Source organism: Saccostrea echinata, unplaced genomic scaffold (assembly GCF_033153115.1).
Source record: "Saccostrea echinata isolate AGI-Se365-2 ecotype Australia unplaced genomic scaffold, CSIRO_AGI_Sech_v1 ptg000046l, whole genome shotgun sequence".
Classification (NCBI taxonomy): domain Eukaryota; kingdom Metazoa; phylum Mollusca; class Bivalvia; order Ostreida; family Ostreidae; genus Saccostrea; species Saccostrea echinata.
Window position 1 is genome coordinate 2,887,937 of NW_026889795.1, and position 25,439 is coordinate 2,913,375.

General features: G+C 33.5%; 1 protein-coding gene across 1 annotated transcript; it reads right to left on the reverse strand.

Moving 5' to 3' along the window:
- Positions 1 to 173: 173 nt before the first annotated feature.
- On the reverse strand, positions 174 to 24,514 carry LOC133202128 (plexin-A4-like). Its single transcript, XM_061337906.1, has 20 exons — positions 23,384 to 24,514; positions 20,106 to 20,291; positions 19,616 to 19,744; positions 19,102 to 19,202; positions 17,014 to 17,152; positions 16,681 to 16,846; positions 15,871 to 15,967; positions 13,286 to 13,403; positions 11,222 to 11,353; positions 9,441 to 9,571; positions 9,248 to 9,348; positions 7,732 to 7,913; positions 6,585 to 6,736; positions 6,389 to 6,500; positions 4,943 to 5,091; positions 4,649 to 4,816; positions 4,195 to 4,294; positions 3,606 to 3,845; positions 2,840 to 2,998; positions 174 to 1,331 (listed from the first exon to the last, which is right to left on the reverse strand). The coding sequence occupies exons 1-20, from the start codon at positions 24,497 to 24,499 to the stop codon at positions 1,194 to 1,196; spliced, it is 3,816 nt and encodes a 1,271-aa protein (XP_061193890.1). The 5' UTR covers positions 24,500 to 24,514; the 3' UTR covers positions 174 to 1,193.
- Positions 24,515 to 25,439: the final 925 nt, after the last annotated feature.

The window sequence follows — 25,439 nt, forward strand, 5'->3', positions numbered from 1 at the left end:
CAATATGAAATTTGATTGTTTCCGACGTAAAGAAGGAATATACATTTTTATAAACATTATTGTAGTGTAGAAAAAGATAAATAAATTCGTCGTATTAAAAAATACTACCATCACTTCAGGTATACAGATAATACAGATATTATTTGGTTTTTAAACCAATTTACGTTATACGATATAAAAAATTTAAAACAATTCCTGATTTTTTTTTATCGGATCCGCAAAAACAATAGAGATTTGAATAAATCATGATCAGTGTCAATTTGATCGCGTCATTAAATTTAGACAATCAACAATAATGGCGAACAATGAGAACGAGGTGTAGACCAGCGAACACAAGAAGTTCAACAGATTCAGAAAGAAAAGCGAGGAAGAGATAGGCAGATAAAGATAGAATGAAATATATGGAGATAACGAACAGTATTCAAGCTCAAAAGTCCATTAAACATTACAAAATAGGTGCAGAGCAAACAAGGACCTCCAAAACATCAGAGGTGGGATCAGGTGCAGAGAAAACAATGTTATACTAACAATATCATGTGCAATTATACCTCTTCTTCCTTTATAGCTTAAGTGCTGTATTTTCCCCGGTCACGCGCGTGGCGGATCTTATTAATATTTAAGACAATTACATTTAAGGTTAAAGTCAATTTAACTATAGAGACATGAGGTTATCTGAGTCAAAATCGTTGAAAATTTTAATTTGAACGTACATAACAGATATCAGATATCATGTATATGTACACTCAGTTTCGTATCATTATTTTATAGCGCAAATACGCCATGTATAGCTTTTAAAAAAGCAGAGAAAATATGCTTTTTAAATATATCAAACTTTCTTTATGTAATCAAACGCGGAACATCTGCCACGCGTCAGGAAAATCATCTTTGCTCTGAAAATTGCGCAATTTTCAAAAAGTCATGATTCTTTTTTTAAGAACGAAAAATCTATTCAATACCGACGCATTACGCATTGAATGTTAACAGGATTTTAAAATAGAAAATTTTTCCTAAAAGATGATATATAGATTATATACCTCGATGCTAGCATAAAAAAGTACTGAGATCCTGTTTTCGCGAAGTCGTTTTTTTTAACGCGCTATCGGTTACATTGACCTATATGTAATAGAGAAGTGGTTTACAGTTGAGAAGTTTTATGCACACTGAGCAATATGCTAAGTCAAATTCCAACCTGATCAGCACAAATTCTGAACTTTAGAATTTTTTAAAGAGAATTTTACATGTAATGCATACGAACCCAGGGGTAAAGCCAAATCTGTTTCCTCATACTTCACATAACCCACAAAGAATGCCAGGTTTTTTCCAATTGTGACCTTTAAGTTAAAAACAATTTAAGCTTTTATCATCATTTTTAATGCAAAGATGACACACAGTACTTATCATAGACAAAAAATGTTATTTGAATTTACAACATTTCATACAGAGACTCTTTGTTGCACACAACATACAATTATTATAAAGGGTTAACTTTTTTCAAAACACATTTAAGATTCTGCAAAAGAGAAAATAGGAACAACAGAATCTAAGAATTAAAGACGATTTTTCTTCTTTTTAATGCTATTGCACGCACCTAACATTGTAAAATTGTAAAAGGTAATTGTCTGCGAAGTGGGAAAATATTAAAATCAAGATGATGAATGTATAAAGATCTACACATATTCTCTGACCTTTCAAATTGTAATCTTAATCAAGAACAACGTACACTTTTTATAAACATACAATGTTTAAAGTGCAGCACTAGAATGGTTGGGAAATATACTGCAGCCTACAAATTTTGATTTTTTTTATTTTTGAGATTGTAACTAAGTTCAAGGTCTTTACAGTACGTACTATACAGTACTATATTTCTACGATCAGTCATTGGATAAAGTTTAGTTAAACTTGCCCAAGACTTCCAACTTTTTTACTGCAAACATGAAATCCATTTATAGATACCTTACATGAGAAGTATGAGAGACACTGGGGTAACGGAGAAAAAATGTCTGCATGGCCAGGAAACTTAAATAATAATTATTTCTGGCCTATAAATAAAATTTGTAAAGGGTTTACTAAATATCTTTTCAATGGAATATTTACAAGTAAAATATGAATGACATTGGGTCAGAGAGAAATAGTACACAAAGGAAGGACTCAAAATAATATGTTCTCTTCTATCCATGTATTTCCTTTCTATGATTGGTTGATTGATTGTATGTTTTTACGTCCCATTCGAGAATTTTTCACTCATATAGAGACGTCACCATATACCAGTGAAGGGCTTCAAGTTTTGACCTTTACTCGGCACTCAGGGCCATTGAGCAGTGAAGGATTTTTATCGTGCCAACGCCTACCATGACACGGGGCTTCGGTTTTTAAGGTCTCATCCGAAGGACCCGCAACTTTCACTTCAAAGTGCCGAGCGCATGGCGAAGGAACAGTTGCTACCCATTTTTTTTTATCGACTTAGGTCAGTCGCGGCCGAGTTTCGAACGGTTCCTTTCTATGAGTAAAGTATGATTAATATTGGGGCCAGGATTGGAATATTTGCTTTAGACCATTGAGGAGCATTCATAGAGTTGTACCCTAGTTATCAAGCTTTATGTCTACCATAATATAACGTAATTGCAGGTAATTGCAACTTTGATTAAAAAAATAAATAACTATTATTATCAAGTACAAAGGTGTGTTCTAGACCTGTTTTAACTGTTGTGTATTAGCCATCCCCCTACACATACTCATCATTTCAGTTAGACTTTCCTTTCTTTATTTTGTTCCTTCTATTAGATGAGTAACAAGGTTCTGCGACCACCCCAGCCCACTCTTCTTTATATTGATCGCTTACCTCCACCTCTGGATACTGGCCACTCTTCATGGGGGTGGGAGGCACCTTTGGTGGTCGACAGGTTAATTGTCTACCAGTGGATGTTATGTTACATTCACTTCTACCTATTTTTATCACGACGTCATCCTTTTTAAATCGAAGGCAGTCAAGGTTGATTCCCTGTAACATATTTATTAAATATCAAGATAATATAACGTAATTGCAGATAATTGCAACTTTGATTAAAAAAAAATTACAATTATTATCAGGTACAAAAATGTGTCCTAGACCTGTATTAGCCATCTCCCTACACATACTGATCATTTCATTTAGGCTTTCCTTTTCTTATATTGATTCCTAGTTACTAGAATTTTCAAGGGGAACAACAAAGCTTCATGTTTATTTTTTTTATCTGGGTTAGGGACATAGTAAATTCAATATCATGCAATAAAAATGAAGGAAAAAATGCATTTGTTAGCAAAATAGCCCCGAACGTGGTCAAGTTGTGATGTGAAGATTAGTTCTTTGTCAAAGTAATCATGTGATTATAAATAGATTTTTGTGGAAATGACTTACACCGTTATACCATGTCTATGTAGTGAATTCATTATCTTATCGAACTCCACATATTAATTATAGACACACAGATGAACAAAATCTTTTATCTCAGTACATGTGAAAGGGTATTAATACCAGACTTTAAGAGTTTAGCAACTACAGTTCACAAGTTCATCCCAAATACTTATGTTTTTCACTTAAATGGATAAACCTCTTAAAAAAAACTTACACTTATTGTTAAGAATTCATTGCTCCTCCAATAGAATGACTTAATTTTGTCATTCGGAAAAACACTGATATCGGGATCAGGGCAAATTTGGAAGAATTCATCATGTGTGGCGCTGAGATTGCGTATATTCTGGACATTGTCAATGATGAATCCAAAAGCCAAGCCCTGCTGGTCTTGTGAACGTGGCATCACTTGTGGAGTACTGCATTCCATTGTGACATCATCAAGGACTTCACATTCCTACAAACAGTGTTTTAAGAATTATTTAGAAAAGGAGACAGCTGTCCTAATGTTACTTTATGATTATAATAAAGTTTCTTTCAAGGCCACTTCATTGGCAATTTTGCTATCTTAATTTACAGCCTCATTCTTAAATTGCATAATTCAAAGATTCTCACTGGGTGTTGTTTGTTGAAATAAAAGGTTACTTTAAATTTTACATCGTAACGATAATTCAAACACTGCTCTTAAAGGAAACGTGATTAAAGTTTATTAAAGTTAAACTCATAAAATTGTTAAAATTGTAATCTACGTAATTCCTATGTTGACATATAAATTTAACTTAGAGGAGTACAGTACACTGACTTACTCCGTGGTAGGGATCCTTAAGTTGGTAGAAAACCATTTTAGGAGAAGAATTCTTGATTGGAAGGAAACCACTGCCTTTGACCAAGACTTTTAGTCCTCCACTAGATAATTCAACATCAATATTACATTTAATATAAATAACATTTAATTGATACACAGTAAAAGAATGAAATTACATATTACCCTTTATTTGCAGTCATGCATAGATGCCCTAACAACCTCCTGTATTAAAAGATCATTTCTTTTCACATATGAACTTAAAGTCCTCATGATGATTTCCCACATATTTATATCCATTACAACAGAGTACAATCACCAGACTAAGTGTCTCTGGTCCTTAAATGACCTTGTTTCATAGGATACACAGGGGAACAATTCATATTTATACATATACAAAGTCAGTGTCAGTAATTGTCAGTAAAACAATCAGCCCATTTGGTGAGAAGTCTTCTTACCTGACGATGGAGACTTTCCTGTCCACCTCGATAACATTAGGATCCTCCACATATTTGTAGACAAGATCACTGGTAACCAGCTGATTATCAAACATCATGTATAACTCCTCAGTAACCAGTGTCTTGTTAGCTCGAGCTGTTTCACAGGTTACCTTTGATCTTGTAATGCTATAATTAGGTCACAAAAATATAATATCTTGATCTATTTATATATTAAGTAACACACAGTGACATCTTTCATTACGTTTTACTGAATAGCTCCAAAAACATAAATCCTTTTGGTTAGGTGTGTACCTTTCATTATCAAGTGTGCATTCATATTCAGTGCGACCAAAGTATGCCTTTCTTTCAGTCCCACAATCTAAATTTTTTCCAAGTATAGTGACCTGTGTTCCACCTGACTTGGGACCTTGGGTAGGTGTGATATCTGTAATTTCTGGGTCCTGAAAAAAAAACCCCCACATATTATTTCTTTTGTTAAAATAGGATGTCTCCCTTCCTTCCCTACTATAATTCATCATACTTTTCCATGATTTTTTTTTCAAAATTTGAACATTACTTCCCTCAAATAAATTCACAAAGGGTTAGTTCCTGATTCTTCTTTAATGATTTGAAATGGTATTTACATGTCTTTACCTTGTGCTTAATCTTCTATTAATGTTTTACATTTTAAGGAATTCAATGAGTTTTTATCCTACTTGGTAAGCAGGGAAAAAGTTTAAAAAAAAAAAAAAGGAAAAAAAGTGAAAAAGTCGATGTTCTTTTATGGAAAAGCAGATTTGTATTCACAGAAAAGCAGTGTCAATTTGCTGAAAAAAAAGGATCAGGGTTCCATACATCTCACTGCAAACAAGGACATGTCACATATCTAAGCTAATCAGACATCTATAACAATTATAACGACACAGATGCAGCCTCTCCTTGCAACATTATAACATTCAAAGAAAAGTTTCTTAACAAATGCACTGATGTGGTGTTCACATTATTAACAATGAATTGGTGTAGTGTTCACATTTTGAACAATGAATTGACGTGGTGTTAACATAATGAGCAATGAATTGATGTGGTGTTCACATAATGAACAATGATTTTGATGTGGTGTTTACATAATGAACAATGAATTGATGTGGTGTTCACACTATTAACACTTATTAGTGTCCTTGACCTTTGAGATTTTGGTCCGAGAATGAATAGGTTTCTTCCTTTGGGAACCATGCATTTCGGTAGACAACATGGGACCGAAGAGTCAAAGTCTTTTAATTTTTATTCTCATGTTGTTTTTTTTAATCTCAGTGTCATCAAGATCAAAACTGGTAAATTCTTGACAGGTAAAACAGGTGAATTCTTGATCATTGCATCAAATATTGATATTCTTCACTACATGTTGTGGAGCCGCAAAAAAGCCAAAAAAAAAATCATTCAGTTTTAAATTTACTCAGAAATATAGCACTGCTTGACTTCAGTTGTATTTATTGCAAGCGCATAATCAAATTATCTTATTGCTAGATGACATACATGTATTTACGTATTTTACCTATAGTTACTTATCTATAAATGTAGTTTTTACAGTACTAAATAATGTTCTTAATGTTTTAGATTCATTTTTACTCATTTGCAGCACTTCAAGATGCAAAATACAATCATTCAATGTTAAAATTGAAACTGTTAATTTCAATGTTACCTTCTTTTGATCTACTTTTAAGTGATAACGCAGTGTATAGATATCCTGAGAGTACTTACCACGTAGGTAAATTGTTGTGTAGACACAGCCGTTAGTTTTAATGCTATAGTCACTCTCACTTTGTCTGATCTCTCCTCCTTCCCAATAAAACGACCAGTTGTACACACAATTCTGTTAAAACAAAGACATCATTACATATATAAAACTGTGCTTTACTGAAGTCTTTGTTTTAGGGGGAGATTAGACAAGACTTACTTTTTGGAAACCACATATTCTTCAGGGATAGTAGTGCACTGAACTCCTGCTATGTCTACATTGGTGACGATGTCGTCGTAGGATTTTCCCAAATCTCTACCTTCTATAGTCAATAGAGTTCCACCTTCTTTAGGGCCAGTAAGTGGATAAATCTGATAAAAAGTTGTACAGCTCCTTTCAATTTTGACATGATTCAGAGCACAACATGTAATATTCTACTACATCTTAATTTATACAGTCTTTTTCACTTAATTTGTATTCCAAGGAGTGTTAAGGCTACATAAAGGGGAAGGGTCCTAATTTATACGGGAAATGTTTTCTGTGACATCAAACAAAAATATCAATTCCTCAATATATCAGAAAATAAAATAACATGCGATTTTAAACTTCATAAGAGTAATGAACGTCATGAAAACTTACCATTGCATTCATTTTTGTCGCTAGTTAAATCCAACACAGAAAAACATAAACAACGTTATTGTATTTTATAATTTTACAGAATAGTATTATTTATAGATGTTTAATAAATCATTAAGACCAATTTGAAACCTTTTTAATTGCCATTATTCAATAGCTTTTGGGAGAATGTATTGAATTAATTTGACCGTGTTTTGTGTATATGTTTGGTATGTTTCACATTGAGGTTCTACTCCTTTATAAATGTGAAATGTTACAAATATCCCCTAAAACACAGAACCTTGAATTTCACAGTGAATTAGTAGAAAGGTTAACTGGCTAATATTATCCTGTTTATGAGTTAAAAAGGAGGCTTCTGAAAATTACATTTATTTTGAAAGTTTTGCCACATCTCATTCCAAATTGTTGTTCCCCTTTTAATATCAAATAATGATTCAAGTTGGTTCAGCTGTTCATAAGCAACTAAGCTGACCTGAAATCCTTTGTCAAACATGAGACCAAGAGAAAATTGAAAGGAGTTGTGGTTAAAAGGTGATACCACTGTAATGCTTAAAAAATAATGTATTTTTTTGGGAAAGTAGAGATGAAATTGGAGATAGTTACGGAGACAGATTAGTGTAAATAAATGAATACAGGTGGTCACTAAATCTAACGACAATTTGCAAATTAAAATATTTCTGTAATCAAATAATCATCCTGATTGAGATTAGTTTAGCACTGTGTGACATACCCTTGTTATAATTGGGTTTGGACAGTTGGAGGTGCTTGTTAACCAACTACTATTTGGAGACACACATGAAGACTGTAAGCTGCACTGGTTCGTCTTTTTGCACCATCCACAGGTGTATTCTTCCTTCTGGGTTAGACATTCTCCACATGTATCAGCCAAATTCTCGCATATGTACATGATAACTGCAATTCAAAACAGACATTGTAATATCAAAATAATGCCAACATTTTAAACAAATCATAGCTTTGAATCAATTTCTACCACAAGGGTTTTATGCATAGGAATCTTTAAAGTCCTTCTTTTACAGTCCTTTTTTCTTCTATTTATTTAAAAAAAGGATTTACTTTTATTGCGATCTTATCCTGGTTTGAATTAAATTGTTACATTAAGGGGAAGAAGGACCTTGAGGTGAAAAAATACCTGTCATTCAATTTTTTTCATATTGTGTATATTTCTTATTAAGTATGTCCCACATATCTTAAAGCAGTTATATCATTAGGTTTCTAACCTTATTTTAGAGATATTGATTGACAAATACTATGCCCCACAGTATCTAAATAGAGTTTTAGTTTACGGGCCCATTACTCTGTCCATAATGGGATTTTTTAAGCAAAGATAAAAAATATGTAAGTGGACATGTATCTTTTAAAATATTTCATAGTATGAATAGGGTTTAAAATTCGAAAAAGCAAGTTTCTTCTATCACATTGCATCTAGATAGCGAAAATTACTTACTTTTTAAGACAACTTTAACAACAAAAAACGTAATTTACCAAAAATTCTATCATTCAATATTTTTAAATTTACGTTGAAATGTAAGTCCTTCAAATTACTGATTAACTGTAAAAATTTCGAATGGTGAAGCTGACCTCAATATTGCACAGGACATCGTTAAAGAGGACATAAGCATGACAAAAACGTGTCATGTTTACATTTCTCGAGTGCGGGAAAAACGAACTATGACGTCACATGTAGCTAAATAAGCGAAATAAGATATACCTACATAAGATTTCCGTCATCAGCCATGGAAAAATAATTTTTGTATTCCCCGTGTCTCAGAATATTTTATCATATAATGATTAAGACCTGTTTTCACAAAGTAATACCGCCCCTGTATTCACTGAGTATGATCTGGCTGTACTAACAGATCGTGTATGACGTCACCGACTTGTTGGACGCGCAGTTTAGGGAAACAGAGGAGTGGATCAATCTTTTTCATAATTTGTTAATGTTTACAAGAATTTTAAAACTTTTTATTTTTTTAATATAAGATGGTTATCAAAGTTCAAAAAAATGTTAAAAAATTATACAAGAACTCATGCTTTACACGTTTTGCACTAATATAAACGGAGACTATGACGTAGTTAAACAGAGTCATGTGACCATGTGTCCTTCATCCCCTTAAAAGGAGGCTCGTGGCCACAAAATTCACCAGTATAACGTTAGCCTACTGTCTTCAGGCCTATAAGAGACCAGACAGTCACAGAAATAGACATTGAAGCTCTCCAGTATTTACCTTGTACATTATGGGGATTGTCCAGAGGTTTGGGATACTTGTCACCCCACAAAATCTTCAATGGCACATTGTAACTCTCCGAATCTCCTGGATAAAAAAAACTGTTAAAACACAAATTAATGACGTGTTACATGTATCTCAAGACAATAATTTAAAAAGTAAAGCTGTGTGATCATACGAAATACACAGTAACTATGTACTTACCCTGGTCTTTCTACATCTGATCATCACAACCACTGGCATGACAAACACTTCAGCAATCTCTCCTTGGGTCTCTGTCTGGGAATGGAATGCAAAAGCACACTTGATGGGCCTCTGATAAGACTTTAAAAACAAAACAATTTTTTCAGAAGTCATGTCTTTCAAGTCTATCTATTCTACTCAATCAGTTCATACTTTGGTACAGAAAACTTTTTTTCCACAGATGAGCATAGAAATTTACTTTAAGTTACTGTAAGCAAACTGATAAAATGAAAAGCTTGCCAGACTTTCTTTTTCCTCCAGTAATCTTACAGTAACTTTGAATAATCTTGGGCCAGGTTAAAGATATCATTAAAACTTGTGTCAGTTATAAGCTGACAAAGTGTCCTTTTTTATCAGTGGATATGGCTATGTATGGATATAGCGAAGTTTTTTAGGGTTCCTTTCCAAAGTTCTTAACAATTCCTTATAAAATTTAATGGTTATAACAAACTTTGATATAATGAATTTATGGATTATTCTCTCAGATGAAAAATCAATCTTTAAATAATGATTCATTGTCGAAAACCACGGCCAAAATGTACGATACTCTCCCATTCTGGCCGTGGTTGAATGAGAAGAGAATATTTCGTAGCTCATTAAAATATTGACGTAGCGAGTAGAACATACCGGTAGTCGGATAATGAATTTTGAGGCGACCTTTCAATATCCAATCGCAGTTTACGAAGTATTTTATGTTTGCTGACGATGTCAATTGTTGATCTCAGTTGCGATGGAAATGAATATTGCCATGAGCTTAACATGACTTCACAGGATAGAGGTGTAAATATTTAAGATTACGACAATTTATGTGTCAAGCAGCCACGGGTAGGAGAGAGCTATATGCGGACTCCGAACCGTGGCCTGAGACGATGATCATGAATCGGCTTCAAATTTTCTGTATTTGTTATAACATGAAAATAATATTTTTCCATCTTCAAGTCTTGCAGCTTTCATCCAATAATGAATCTTCTAACTGACATGTTTGGTTCAGGTAGGGCCTTTAGCTACATGGTCATGGACCTGCTCCAAAAAATTAATCTGGTATAACATATGTAGAAAATGTAGGTCAGACACAACATCTGAAGCAGGTCTTGTAATGTCCATTCTAAGATGCATCATCCACGCATTAATTATACGAACATGGGAATGGACTTCCTAAAAGTTTTACTTAGGATGTCTATGCCAACTCGGAAGGGGGGGGGGGGGGGGGGTTCAGCATAAGCTCATCTCGACTTTGTCAAGATGAGCTTAAGAAGTCTTTACTCCGTTTTGTAACAAAAGTTTAAAGTCATGAAAATTGTATTTACAAATGATTTCTTAGCGGTATTTATGAATAAGCGCATCGTTGTCCGCGCCAAAGCCGCTAAAATATGAAGCCTACTTTTTCAAGTATACATACAGTATGTTGCAAAACCCTGACAATTATGTTTTGACTGATTGTCTGATTTCAAATTCCCCCTTTATAAACTAAAAGAGATTTGACCACTTCTTGCATTGTCTCTCCATATATCAAGTATATTGTCTGTGTTGATTCCAAAGGTAGACAACTTTGTTGAGAATAGGATCTTTTAGGTCAACTAAAATACATCTAACTTTTGTGGGCTGAAAAGTGACTTCTGTCATGAATTATCTATCAAATAATTTGTAGTCATGCTATGCATACGATTTAAATATTTAGCTTCCTGTAATGGGTACCGGTATGTGGAGTATAATACATCTGATAATGGTTACCCTTAACTTGATTAGGTTAATTGTAATCGTCTTCTCTATTCCTGATGGCACAAGTATGTTCTGCTGATTGCTGGGGTCTATACTTGGACAAAAGTTTGGTCCACTTTCATGAGGTATAGATATTCCAGCATTCTGCAAAAAAATTGAAATTCACATATCAACTAATTTTGCAACAACCTGCCACTTATACTATTTCAAAATCATTATGAGCAATGGAGGATACTGTCATTAATGACATGGACTCTACATTACCATTTAATTAAAGTAATTTAAAAGCTCTCTATTGTTTTGCATCTGGAACATTTTATTTCATAAACAGTATAAACAATATTTTCAAAATGAGTTGACCATATTTTGAATATACAGTATACACTTTTCGTTTCTAATTAATACTACGTTTCTACCGTCATATTTTACTAGATAAAGAGCAATTGATTCTTTTTATAACATTTTACAGAATATCGAATCCGAACCACAACAACAACCAAGAAAAAAAAAAGAAAAAAAAATAAAAATAAAGAAAGAAAGAAATCTGCAATACGCACAGTACAAACCAGACTCAACCTGAAACCAAACCAGTCTCCGGGACTGCTCTCGAACACTGTGGGACTGCTCTGGGATTGCTCAGGGGCCGCAACGGGACTGCTCTAGAAAGCAAACCCCGCAGTCCCCGGGACTGCTTTGTTCGACCATGAAAAAGATCTGAGTGAAAAGAAAGCCCCACCCATTGAGTATTCCGAATTTGCTGGTTTCGTCTTGTAGGTTTGTTTACTTTCAGCAGAGAAAAGTAGAAACAACGAGAGTTTTTTTCTACTAAGAACAAGGTACAACAGGACTCACTTTCAATTACTGATTTCATCATTATTTCTATATTATGTTTTTAGAGGTTAAACTAGAAGTACTTCGACAAGCTCACAAAATTATATACCCTGCTGCATTTTTTAAAAGGTGTCTATACAATTTTCTAATAGAGACCTTTAACTTGTCAAAATGAATGAAATATGGATATCATATCTGTGTGAAGCATGAACTTCCAATTTTTTCCATTAGAAAAGAAAAGACGGGACAGAAGTTAAACTTTTTTCTGCCAGTGACCTTGAACTTGCCACAATGACCTAGGATAAAGGTTGTAATATATATTCAGTCACAAATATCTTTTATTCAGCTTTTTTATCTTTTATTTTCAACTTCCAATACGTATGCATTTGAGAATAATGAACTGGACACAAATTTTATACTTTTTTGCCAGTGGCCTTGAACTTGCAAGATTAACCTTGAATCAAGGTCATACCACATCTTCAGAACATTATTTATTTAAGGAATGAATTTAATAGCTATCCATTTTATACGCATTTTTTTTAAACCGCGAAGCGGTTTATAAAAAAGCGTAAACTGTTCCAACCCAGTTTATACCGTATAAATTGGGTATCTATTAGATTCATTCCTTATAAATTAATTTTCATTCATTTAGTGTAAGAAAAAAAAAATGACTACAATTTGTACAAAATTCGAATTTAACATCAGGCGGATCGATACGTTTTTGACGCAACTCATTGTGACTTAGGCAACCCATTTTATACGATATAAACTTAAGTAAATTTTTCATCCAATCAAATACAGCGTTACAACCAGAATTAATAACATTTGTGTGAAGTATGAGCATCCAATGTTATTCCACTAGAAAATTACGCACTGGACATAAATTTAACACTTTATTTGTCAGTCATCTCGAACTTTTAGGAAAGACCTTGCTTTGGGGTTAACACATCCTCAGGTCATAAATAATCTTTGTACCAAGTATGAGCTTCCAAAGATTCTCCATTACGAAGACATAGCCCAGACACCATTGCACAAAGAGCAAGATGAATGGACAGACAGACAGGCAGACAAGGTTACTCCAATATATTCATCCCCGCAAAAAAAAAAAAAAAAAAAAAAAAAAAAAAAAAAAAAAAAAAAAAAAAAAACTTGTTAGCAGGGGTATAATAATACAACTACAGTTATGGGGTAAATCAATATAAATATGTCATTATTACATGAAGTTATGTAAATGGAGTCACTTACATTTTGTCCTGATATGAAGTCATCATTAGAGCTACAGTCTATGACAGGATGGTGAGTACACAGGTGGTTTTTAATGCACCAAGTACAGTTGAAACTGCTTGAAGTGCATCTATAGCATCTGTAATAATTAAAAGTTACCGTAGTGCCTATATATCATTGATAATCTTGTATGCACGGAAGTCCAATTTATTTTTAGATGTATACTTGAATACTTAAAGTCGCAGTAGGTTTACAGAATATCAGCAAATGATTGTTGTATTGTATATTAAAAATTAAATGCCTCTCATATTATGAAAGAATTTCTCTCCATTCTTTATCTTATTTGATATAAAAGCCATGCTTTACGTAGAAAAAGAAAGGGGGATTAAAAAGGCAATAAAATTACAAAGTTTATTAATATGTAGGAAACTGAAAAATTTCTTCTCGGTTGCATTTAAATGTTTCGTAGATTTTTTTTTTAAAGTCAATCTACTGCCTGCATATTCAAGTTATCAACAAAACAGTTTAATAAACATTTTCAAAGAGAAAGACCATATCTGTTTATTTTTGGTTTTTCAAACTCAAAAATTAAAACAAAATAATATGAAACTATTAATTTACTTAGAAATTGAAAATATCTAAAAAAAAAAAAAAAAAAAAAAAGAAAAAAAAATTAAATTAAGTTACTAGTTGACTATTAATTAAAACATTTAATTATTAAATCACAAGAATTGATAGGAATGCGAGAATTAGAGAACATTCAGGATGCATAGTCAAAACCTACCAGGTATGCAAGAATAGCGAAATATTTTAGGGCAAATTGACGTAATTTTGACCGTGACGTTATTGTATCCAATTGTGACGACAATCAAGATTACTGTGAAGCGTCTGAAACAACGTTGCGTAAAAACGTATGCACAGACCATATAGGTTGGGCATCGGTAAGCTTAATTATTGTCAACAAATAACGACAAGAAAGAGGCTCCAGACCCATATGAATGTGGCAATATTTGAAAAAAAAATTGCAACTTCTTGTGTATTATCAAAATGCATAGTTTGCTTGTAGCATGCTCCGGATAAGAAACTATACTCAAATATTCATTTTTCAGTATTAAACACTGAATGACTGGGTGACAGAGGTGACTGAATGACTAAGGTGTCTGAGTCACAGGTATCTGAATGACACAGGTGACTGAGTGACACAGGTGACTGAGCAACTCAGGTGACTGAGTTATACAAGTGACTGAGTGACACAGGTGACTGAGTGACATAGGTGACTGAGTGACATAGGTGACTCAGTGACTCAAGTGACTCAGGTGACTCAGTGACACAGGTGACTGAGGGACACAAGTGACTGAGTGACTCAGGTGACAGAGTGACTCAGGTGACTGAGTAATACAGGTGACTGAGTGACACAGGTGACTGAGTGACTCAGGTGACTCAGTGACACAGGTGAGTGAATGACTAAGGTGTCTGAGTGACAGGTGTCTGAATGACACAGGTGACTGAGTGATACAAGTGACTGAGTGACATAGGTGACATAGAGCAGGTGATTCAGTGACTCAAGTGACTCAGGTGACTCAGTGACACAGGTGACTGAGGGACACAAGTGACTGAGTGACTCAGGTGACGGAGTGACACTGGTGAATGAGTATCACAGGTCATTGAGTGACTCAGGTGACTGAGTGACTTAGGTGACTCAGTGACTGAGGTTGATTCAGTGACACATGTGACTGAGGGACACAAGTGATGGAGTGACTCAGGTGAGTGAGTGACACAGGTGACTGAGTGACTCAGTGATTCTGGTGATTCAGTGACACATTTGACTGAGAGAAACAAGTGACTGAGTGACTCAGGTGACTCAGTTGACTGAGTAACACAGGGGCCTGAGTGACACAGGTGAGTGATGCAGGCAAGTAAGTGACTCAGTTGATTGAGTGACACATGTGACTGGGTGACATAGGTGATATACAAACTCCTTTAGAGTTTGTCAGTCCTTTCAAAAAGTCGAATTGAATCTCATACACTGTATAAAATGCATGTCCACAAATGAGGCAAAAGAATAAAACAACTTCAAGATCCCCTCCCAAACAAAGGCAGAATTACAATCTGATTTCTCTTAGAGTCACTCAAACTTAGAACCTACCAAAAGGCCACAATCTAAGTCTTTATATAACCTATTGCTTACCTGTCAAATTTGTGAAAACATGAAAATGTAAAATATGTGAGATAATGTTACTGAGAATTAATAAGCAAAATCTTTAAACATATAACATCTCTCCATTCTAATTTTGTGACCAAAAAGACTTGGAATAAAGAATAGGGATCCATTTAAGTCATATGGGGTTATCAACTTATCATGAAATGTATACATGTACATGTAAATGTATGAAGATACTTATATCATTATAACTGTGCCCCTGCTGCTATAAAGAAATATTTTTTCTACATATGAATAATTAAAATTTAGACAGTCAGATGGATACTCTTTAATTGAGAAAGTTCACTTTAGCCTTTTATTAAGGTGAGCTAAAGGCTCTGTTTAATAACGATTCACTCTAGGAAAGAAGCTGTTGAATTAACAGATTCATGTTGCAAAAACTTACGAGTGTTTGGTGTGTACTTTACAATCAAAAAATGTGAAGTTGGCGGACACAAATTTTCGTCCCATGATGATGACTGACAGCCTCATGGTAATGTGATCTAGAAAACAAAAACACAATGATTAAATCCGATTACAATCCTGCTTAACTTCAAAGTTATTAATGTCTTCCAACAATCACATGGTTTCTTTTCTGTGTTAATGAATTCTATATATATTCTATTTTGCTGTGAAAACAGGATATGATTTACAATATTTAACTTAATTGTGACGAAGTTAATTATCTGAAACAATATTCAATCTGAGTCATTCTCCATTAAATTATCATTAATCAGGACGAACATAGCTGATTGTGATCAGTTCTATGAACCAAGTCATTTTGTAACAAAGTTATCTTGCATGCATATGAGTTTTCCTAATGCTCCAGAGAGCGCTCTTCTGACAGCTTCTGTGGTTGGACATACTAGTTCCAACAGAATAAAAATGTAAATACTACTCTTTCAAGATAATGTCATTGGCACAACAGATAAAACACCATCAAAATAAAAAAAAAATTTTTTTTTTAAATGTCAAACTGACAAATGTGTATGATCAAATATTTTTTATCAAAGAAAAAGTTTTGTAATCCCTGCATATACTCTCATTTTTAGACCTCCTTGTGTGATTCATAATATGTTTAACATAAAAAGCAGATTGATGATTGGTTTATTATATATCATAATTCAAAAGCTTTTCAGTAACTACATGAAGCCAGCACAGTATTGACATATGTTTCCAATGTACTCTGATTATTATAACTAGTCAGACTTTATACCTGTTCCCGTTAGAAATGGCGGCAATTCATTAGCCATGGGAGTGTCGCATTTCACAACGTAAGAACTATTTCTGGTTGCGACAGTCTCTATCTTTTTTTTATAGCCTTCAAACGCGCACTTGTATGATCCATTATAGGTTGGAAGATTGGCAATGTGTAACGTAAGCTAAAAGAAAAAATGAAGGAAGATCTTTCAAAGGAAAAAAAAAATATATACTCATTGTAATGTCACAGTGTATTAAAATTTTTCTATATGTATTAATGCATTAAAAAAACCCAGGAGGTACTCTCTGGTAATGTTTATCATTTTACATCACTCTGCAAAAAACTTACAGTGGTAGGTTTTATCAATTTGTTGTCTTTCTGAATTTTGTCAGGATAAACTTTTGTAATTTTTGTACAAGTCACCCCGTTGTAGCCCATCCATCGTAAGGGAGAAGTGTATTCAGAACATTCCTTTGATAACGTACATCTGAAAGATAACAAATAAAATCAAGTTAGTTGTTAAGGACTACATTTTACCTACAGCACATTCACAAAATTTTATTTCTGAGAAAAAGATTTAATTACTTAACCGTTTAACAATCTTTTAGGCTGTAAAAAGTTAATTTTATGTTTAATAACACCCACGCGGGATATTTGCACATTGAAAAATCACAAACAAATCGGTACTTTTTACAGTTTCTTTACTGGTTTGATTTCATATTTAGCATCCTAAAACTTCCATAAATATAGACAAGTTGAACATTTAGCTCCTCTTTGAGGAATATTTAACCTGAGTTTATCAATTAACTGACAGATTTTCTGAAAATGATTATTAAACAATAAACCTACATGATGCAAAAATATTGATAGTATTTCAATTCATGTTGATGAGTTTATACTCATTTGCTTGAAATGTCTGTTTAATTTCTTTCTTCTTCCCTTATAGGATCTGTAGTTTATAGGTGACATTAAACGTTGAATTAATTTCAGTAAACAAAAAGATCTATATAATTTAAAGAGATATCTTTTAATTTCAATTTAAATCTTAAATAAATTAGGAAATATCTCTTAACAGAGACATCTCTCTAAAAGAAAAAAAGAAAAAAAAAAGAGCCACCGTATAACTTCGAGACAAGAGGCTTTGGTAGTCACGTGATTATCAAGTATATGTATAATTACCAGCTATGTGTAAATGGTTACTTTTTGTATGTAGATAAAAGTAGAAGAGCTAGGACCAACCCTATCCCATTCCGATCTTTGAATATCATTATTAGGTAAGGATTCTATGTTCCTTTTAAAATTCATGAATATCCTACATGTTCTCATGTGAGACTTTTTTATTTATGGGACTAATCTGAGAATTCTTCTAGGCTGACAGAAGGATGGAAAGACAAACAGATAGTGACCAGACAGTGGCTCCTTGTTTTTGCCATACTTTGTAGACAAAACTATTATTCTTTTAGGGAATATATATCCTATATACAAATGCACACTTTAAACAAAGACCAATGAAACTGGTTGAAAATTCCACAAATTCTAGACCTTTCTGGAAATATAACCTATCGTTGGGTCTTTTTTTGTCTGATATTTTCAACACTTGTATGGTCATTGCTTTTGGACTGCGGAGTACTCTGAATATCTTATCAAAAGGCGACACTGCGGGTGCGACAGGTCCGCAGGGAATGCTTAGTCCTTCATGGCACCTGATCCCACCTCCGGTCATTTATGAGACCTAAGATTTTCTCTCTGATATACAGGAATTTATTCCATTTTCGGCTTTAAGCTTGACATGGCAGAGCACAAATGGAAAATCTCACTAATCTATAGTTAAAGACCTTAAGATGTCCCAGTTAAGACCAGACATAACACACAATTCAATCATCACAAAACTTTTATCACCTTTGGTGAGCTAAACAGATTTACTGTGTTCACGGTTGTTCATAGCCTCTTCCTACATTTGAATGAATGGTTAGTTGTCAATATCAGTTACTAGACATCAATCAATTTCCCTTTTATAATAGTGTTTCCTCGATAAAGCTTCTTTACATTAATTAGGATTTATATATGATTTAGTCTTATAGCTCTGGTTCCTTTATGACAGGGCTGGAAATTACAAACTAGACGGTAAATGCTTGGTTCCCAAAAAATACTGTACGGACGTGTGCATAAATTGGCATTCAAATTTTAGTGAAATCACTCGGTATGATGTTGTTGGCGTAATCATGAATTAGCGCTATACATGTCCGTGCCGTGTATCGTATTTATATATGATTTCTTAGAGATTTTCTTGAATAAGCGCATCGTTGTCTGCGCCAAAGCCGCTAAAATATGAAGCCCGCTTTTTCAAGTACACTTACAGTACATGGAAAGACTTTCAAGAAAAAAGACTACTTCTTCATTTCCTGTGTAACATCGAAACAATTAAATAAATCTCACTTGTTCTCTAACGAGCACCATCCACAGTTCGGGTCCTTAGCTCCCGTGCATTCCTCACATGTCGTATACTGACTGCAGTTCTGAACCACCAGCTTCAGTAGCTGTAAGGGGAATTTCCATAATACATAGAAATGATTTACACTGAATTTTATACTGAGCAACAGGGCAATAGGCCACCACGATAAAATGTTGCTTTCAATGGATAACAACTTTATATCTATTTTTTAAAATCCTGTTCCTTTTTGAAATAATGATTGTCCATGGCACCTGATCCCACCTCTGATGTTTTGGAGGTCCGTGTTTGCTCTTCTCCTATTTTGTATTGTTTAATAGATTTTTGAGCTTGAATACTGTTCGTTATCTCCGTATATTTCATTTAGTAATCTACCCAATGTGCAATAAGGACCAGTAATGTTTTATAATAGTTTGCTGTGTGAGAATACTTAAATATTTGAGAATTTAGTGTTTTTTTAATGAGAGCAACAGTGAAAAAATAACTATTCACTCTATTTACCTTCTTTGGTGTCAAAACAAAGAGATGTCTCTTGTCGTCATCAAAAAACATGTCCTTAAGAATCTGTGATCCTGAATCAACTACCATATCTTTGTACTCATTTGCATCAATACTAGACTCGATTGCAATCTTCAAAACAATTAAACTGTCAGATAACTCTTACATGGCAGGCCTGTCAAAATACTCAGAGATTTTCAGCGTTCTGCTCATTCATGCGATATGACTTGGGCTGCCAATTTTCTTCTAAATATCAAAGGTATTTCTCAATTTGATGTTCAACTGTATCTTTTTCCCTTCATTCTTTTTTATGACACAATGTGTTGTAGACCTTTTCATTATATATAGCAGTGTTAGAACATACCGGTAATTCCATGATCGGTGTTTGGCAGTGGCTAGCAACTAGCATACAATGACCCAGTCTCAGACAAGTCCATATGATGTATAATTTTGTTTTAGTAGAAAAAAAAAACATACAATGTAAGTGTGTTACCTTTTTTATATGCCCAGTCTTGGTACCAACAAATGCTACTGTGTATCCAGCATTCGTAGTAGTCACTATAAGTGACGAGGCTGTGGCTTTAATACTGATGGTTCTGACAGCCCTGACTGCTTCTGGACCATTGATTGGATTGTTAAAATCATATTGTCCACAGTAATCATCTCCAATGTCTAAAGCCTGCACAAAAAGGAAGCTGGAATCAGTGAAGATGATATGAGAAGATTGTGAGCATACAAGGTGATAAGGCTCCATTTTTTAACATCTTGGATTATGGATCTGCCAACCCTTACATCTGGGAAATCACACAAAAAATCCCCAAAAGCGCTAAGAACCACAAAGTCACCTGGTCCACTATATCTGGCTGTTTTTCATAAGCAGAATTCCCCATACTATCCTATGTAAAACTTTGATAGTCCATTGTGGTCCAACCCTAACCCCAGTGGCAATGATACTTGAAGATAATTCCATATAAATATGGCTAAATATGGTTTTACTGTTCATGAAAAAAATCCTGATACCTAAGGATGCATTAATATGAATAATCATGGCTTTGCTGTCCTTGAAAAAAAGAAGTTAACTAATATTGTAATGTCACGCTTTGATCATCCACGCACTGTGACCTCACCATAACCCCGGGGGTCACGATTTGAAAAACAATTGAATATACACTACCTAAGAAAGCTTCATCTATATGAATAACACCAGTCATGGCTTTGCTGTTCTAATTATTTTGAAATCCCATTGATTCAATTCAACATGCCAAACCGAAAATGAAATGCATTTCAAAAGTTATGTATAAAATTGTGAAACCCAAACATTATGTGTTCATGTAAAGAAGGAAAGTCCTGATGGTATTTCTTTGACCTCTCAATATCCTTGCTGGCAGAATATATTCAATAGTAACTTTAATACCGTATAATTCCAATCTTGATTTTATTTATTGATTTCCTGTATTTTGATAGGACGAAAACAAATTCAAGAAAAAGTTTACACATCGATAAATTTCTCAACCAGAACTACTTTCTTGGCCTAGCTTTTACTGTAAAAATAATCGTTATTTCAAGTCTGTTTTAGCTAAACGATTACAGAAACTTTAAATTAAATAAAAACAAAACTGACGACATACGGGACTGATAGACGGGAATGTTATGTTTACGTCACTTTTAGATCACGAGTGTGAATTTTTATTTGAATTTCTCATAGGATACCATCATCGTTCCTAACGCTAAGCAAATCAGCTCAGTTCTCGGTAGCTGATAGGAAAGAGAAACGTACCTCAGACTCTTGCCTTATTAGCATCAAATTCATATTTCTACTTCCTATATATTCTGTCCCGTCTTTAAACAAACCTGAGCAAACCAAAGGTGTCGTCCGTTTGCTACTAGCTACTTTCATTTTAGAACGTTTGTCGTTAATGTCAACATGGTCAAGGACGGATTCTTCTGACGTCTACTTGTATTTACGATATTCGTTGACTTAAACAATATTTTTATTATAGTTTTTATAAGTTTGTTTTATTGAATGTTTTGACAATTTAAGTTAAAGTTTATCGATGTTCATCTCGATTACGTTTCATTTCCACATCGCGACATAAAGTATTCCTACGTATACAGAAATGACGGATTGTATGGAGGTTTCAAAGAGAAATAATTTTAAAACTTCGTAATTGGAATTATAAGAATTAAACGTTTTTTTTTCTTGAAAATTTTATTGATGTGTTAACTCTTGACATTTTACTCACAAACTTAACATAAAAGTGCTTCGCACTTTTATTTAATTTGTGAGTAAAATGTCAAGAGATTACACATCGCTAAAATTTTCAAAAAGAACGTTTAATCCTATAATATACTCAACTTTATGTTGTCAGCCTATAAATCGGTTGTGTTTTTTAAAGCTCATATTGGTGGAGGATAAGTAGTCTTCAGTGTCTGGAAGTCTTGGGGCAAATTGTACACAAATATCTAATTTTTTATTATATATTTGCAGCAATCAATATGTTACTTTTAGTCAGAAATACTGTAGATTCCTCATTTTAGTAGAGTACTTACTATTTCATAATGACTTGCTATTGTGAAAACTTGAGAATATTAATTTGTAAGTGGAGAATTAGTTTTTACTAGTGTTGTCAACAAGTACACGGAAAACCGTTGAACGATGCGAGTACCGGTTAGTAAAACTGCTACTCGGTTACTTAGATATATAGAATTTTATATAGTATAAAAATGCCCTCATTTCATATACTGTTGTTTAACCTTAGATCTAGACCTAGCGTCTCATACATACGATCGATGTGTTTTCATTAGTATTTTACAGTCTATCTTATCGCTTATTTTATAGCTTTGATTGCCAAGGGTATACACGTTTTGAAAGCTTGAGTTAATTATAATTACTTTACATAAACCCGTCCTTGGCCCAGTGCATGATTAAAGAAGATGTTTGAGGTCTCAAGAAAAACCATCCAAGTAACTGGTTACTCGTACGGAAAAGTAAGTCCGTAACCGGTTACTAAAAATCGTCCGATTTGACAATTAACATTTATTTAGTTTTTATTTGTATTTCAGCAATATAGAAATGAAAGTAATTTCATTTTGCAAGTAATACTTATTTAGAATCTACAGCAAGTAAATGAATATAAGAAATAATGCAGATATCAGGCCTGATGCATGTAAATTAAAACTAAGCACCAAATACCGGTAAGGAAAGATAAGAAAATTTCAAATTCTTTTTCTCCATTTTTCGTTTGAGTGTGAAAAACTGGGTCCAAAAACTGAGAAAGAGCATTGACAACTTTGACTAGAAACTTCAACTTATTGTATTTAAAGCAATAAGTTGTATTTGTGAAAAACTATAGATCAAGTCTAATATTAAATTACAGTAAAATAAAATTGGGACGTGTAAATATACACTTTTGAACAAAATAACACTTTATCTGCTCGCATCATTTGACGATAAACCGGTTAACTGCTAGTGGGTACTTGTTGACACTACTTTAAAATGTTACTCTTGTAACTGCTTGTATATTTCTACCTTTAATTTTCTATTCTAAAATAGTATAATGAGTAATAATGCTATAAAGGTACCGTTTTCTGACAATTATTGGGTGTTGTAATGATGCTAGACACATACATTTGTTTTCTGACAATTATTCTATGTTGTAATGATACTTGATACATATCGTTGTTTTCTGACAATTATTTTGTATAATAATTTGTTATTATTGTTGACAATTATTGGGTGAAGCAATATGAGTAATGACGTAAGATTCATACCGTTTTCTGACAATTATTGGGTGTAGCAATATGTTTAGGCCCAGTCCTGCCAATGCCCTCAAAACAAGTCCGTATATTTCGAGTGAATACTTGTTTTACGTAACGCATTGGATAGATACACAAAACAGATTCCCCATAGCTTTTTATGAGGTCATTTGGGTTTCCATGTCCAAACATTCCAAATAATACATCTTCGTCTTTTGGAATTTGTAGAGTTGCAGCCAAATGAATTCCAGGTTTGCTTACATAAGCTGTTTGCAACAAATTGTAACTAAAACCATTATGAACACATTCTAAGGCAGCTTCTGCATAGGAGTAAAATTGCTCATCAAAAAGACATACCCTTATCAGTTTAGAAATGTAACTCTCAGCAGCAACACTAGGTTTTTGAATTGTCCCAACATAACTAAAATTTCCCGATGCAAAGCCATAAATGTACCGAATAGGGAAGGAGTCCTTATTTATTTCATCCAACATAGTGTAAGACCTGGTTGCAATGCTAAAGTGAGTGAATTGAAAGTCTTCAGTGTTTCTGCTGCTAAATGCTGGAACAAGACCACGTATGGCTCGTAATCCTGTGTTAGCCCAGGACGCCCCCACATACAAGGCTGTGGTATCTTTGGGTCCTGGTGCCAAGAAGGCCACAGTTGTGGCTGTCTTATTGTTAGTCACTACAGGATTTATTATTCGTTGAAAAGATTTTGGAAGCAATTGAAGGGTTGATGCATTCCTCTTGTCACAACTTCCATGAAATAAAGTTGTGCAGATAATGATTTCATCTTGCTGCGGTTCCTTTTTCTTATTTATAAGGAGAGCCTTGGCGTAACTATTATACAATGTCTTGCTACATGTCACTTTCTCTAGATTCAGACAGTCTGGATTGTCCAATTTAGGTCCTATTTTTTCTGATATTTCTATACTTAAATTCCCAGAAAAGACTCTATGAATATAGTTTATCCCACCTACAATGATCATGTCCGATCCATACTTTGACATGAGGGAAAAATCATCTTTAGGATTAGGATTCTCTAGTTCTTTTATCACAGAGGCTTCTGATGTGATGGAGATTGTCAAACTTATTACATTCAATAAAATCAACATTATCGCATTCTTCATCTTCCAATTTCTTCACTCCCTGCAACAAAGAAAAACAAATTAAATAAAATGATTCACAACTATTTATGAATTACATATAAATATGTCTCTTTTTATGGAACATTGAAAGTGATCTCTCAGAGATTCCATTTTTTCCAGTAAAAAATGATTGTGCAACAATATGATTTCAGTGTTTTCTATGAATAATGAAATTTCCTACTTTACTTAGCAGTCATACCAAAATCCACAAGTCCGAGACCCGAGACCAATACAATTGGCTGGGGACAGTAACGTTGAAAATTTAATAAGTGCGATGGGCCTGTAGGATTTTTAAAGGCCAATTTTCAAAGCTCAAAAGCAGGAACTTTCCCAACTTTTGCTCCAAAATTTCCAATAAATGAAAAATATCAAAGCTGTATCACTACTTTGATCGTTAATCTCCTTTATATAATACATTTCGCAGTACGACTTATTTTTTCCTTTAAGCGATTTTTTTTATTTCTTAATCCAAATTTCCTCTATTCCTCTTTCCATTCCAAATACATGAAGATATGTTGTAAGATTATTTCAAATTACTCAATCAATTAAGAGTGATTGTAAAAGAGGTATTTCAGATACGAAAATATATTAACATTTGCATTTGAAAAAAAAAATCCTACAAAATAAAACAATAACAAATTTGTTGAGTAATTTTCATTTTTAAGGAGCTACAATGTAATCTCCTTCACATTTCCTTTCATAAAACAGTACTTTTAAATTGAAGACATACTTTTGATCACACTACTGGAGTCGCTTGATTATATCACTTCTCATCTCATTTGATTGATAAACAATAGAAAGTTGAACATCAGATAAATTATAATTGATAATATTTATAAAGAACCTTTCTCTCTGTAAATGTTTGTAAATGAAATATATGGAGATAACGAACAGTATTCAAGCTCAAAAGTCCATAAAGAGA

Excerpts from the sequence above, each read along its gene's own strand:
- LOC133202128 (XM_061337906.1), bottom strand. The coding sequence starts at position 24,499 with ATGAAGAATGCGATAATGTTGATTTTATTGAATGTAATAAGTTTGACA. Across the intron at positions 4,817-4,942 it reads TGCACACTTGATAATGAAAG|CATTACAAGATCAAAGGTAA; the intron begins GTACACACCTAA and ends ACCTAATTATAG. Across the intron at positions 3,846-4,194 it reads TTAAGGATCCCTACCACGGA|GAATGTGAAGTCCTTGATGA; the intron begins GTAAGTCAGTGT and ends CACTGTTTGTAG.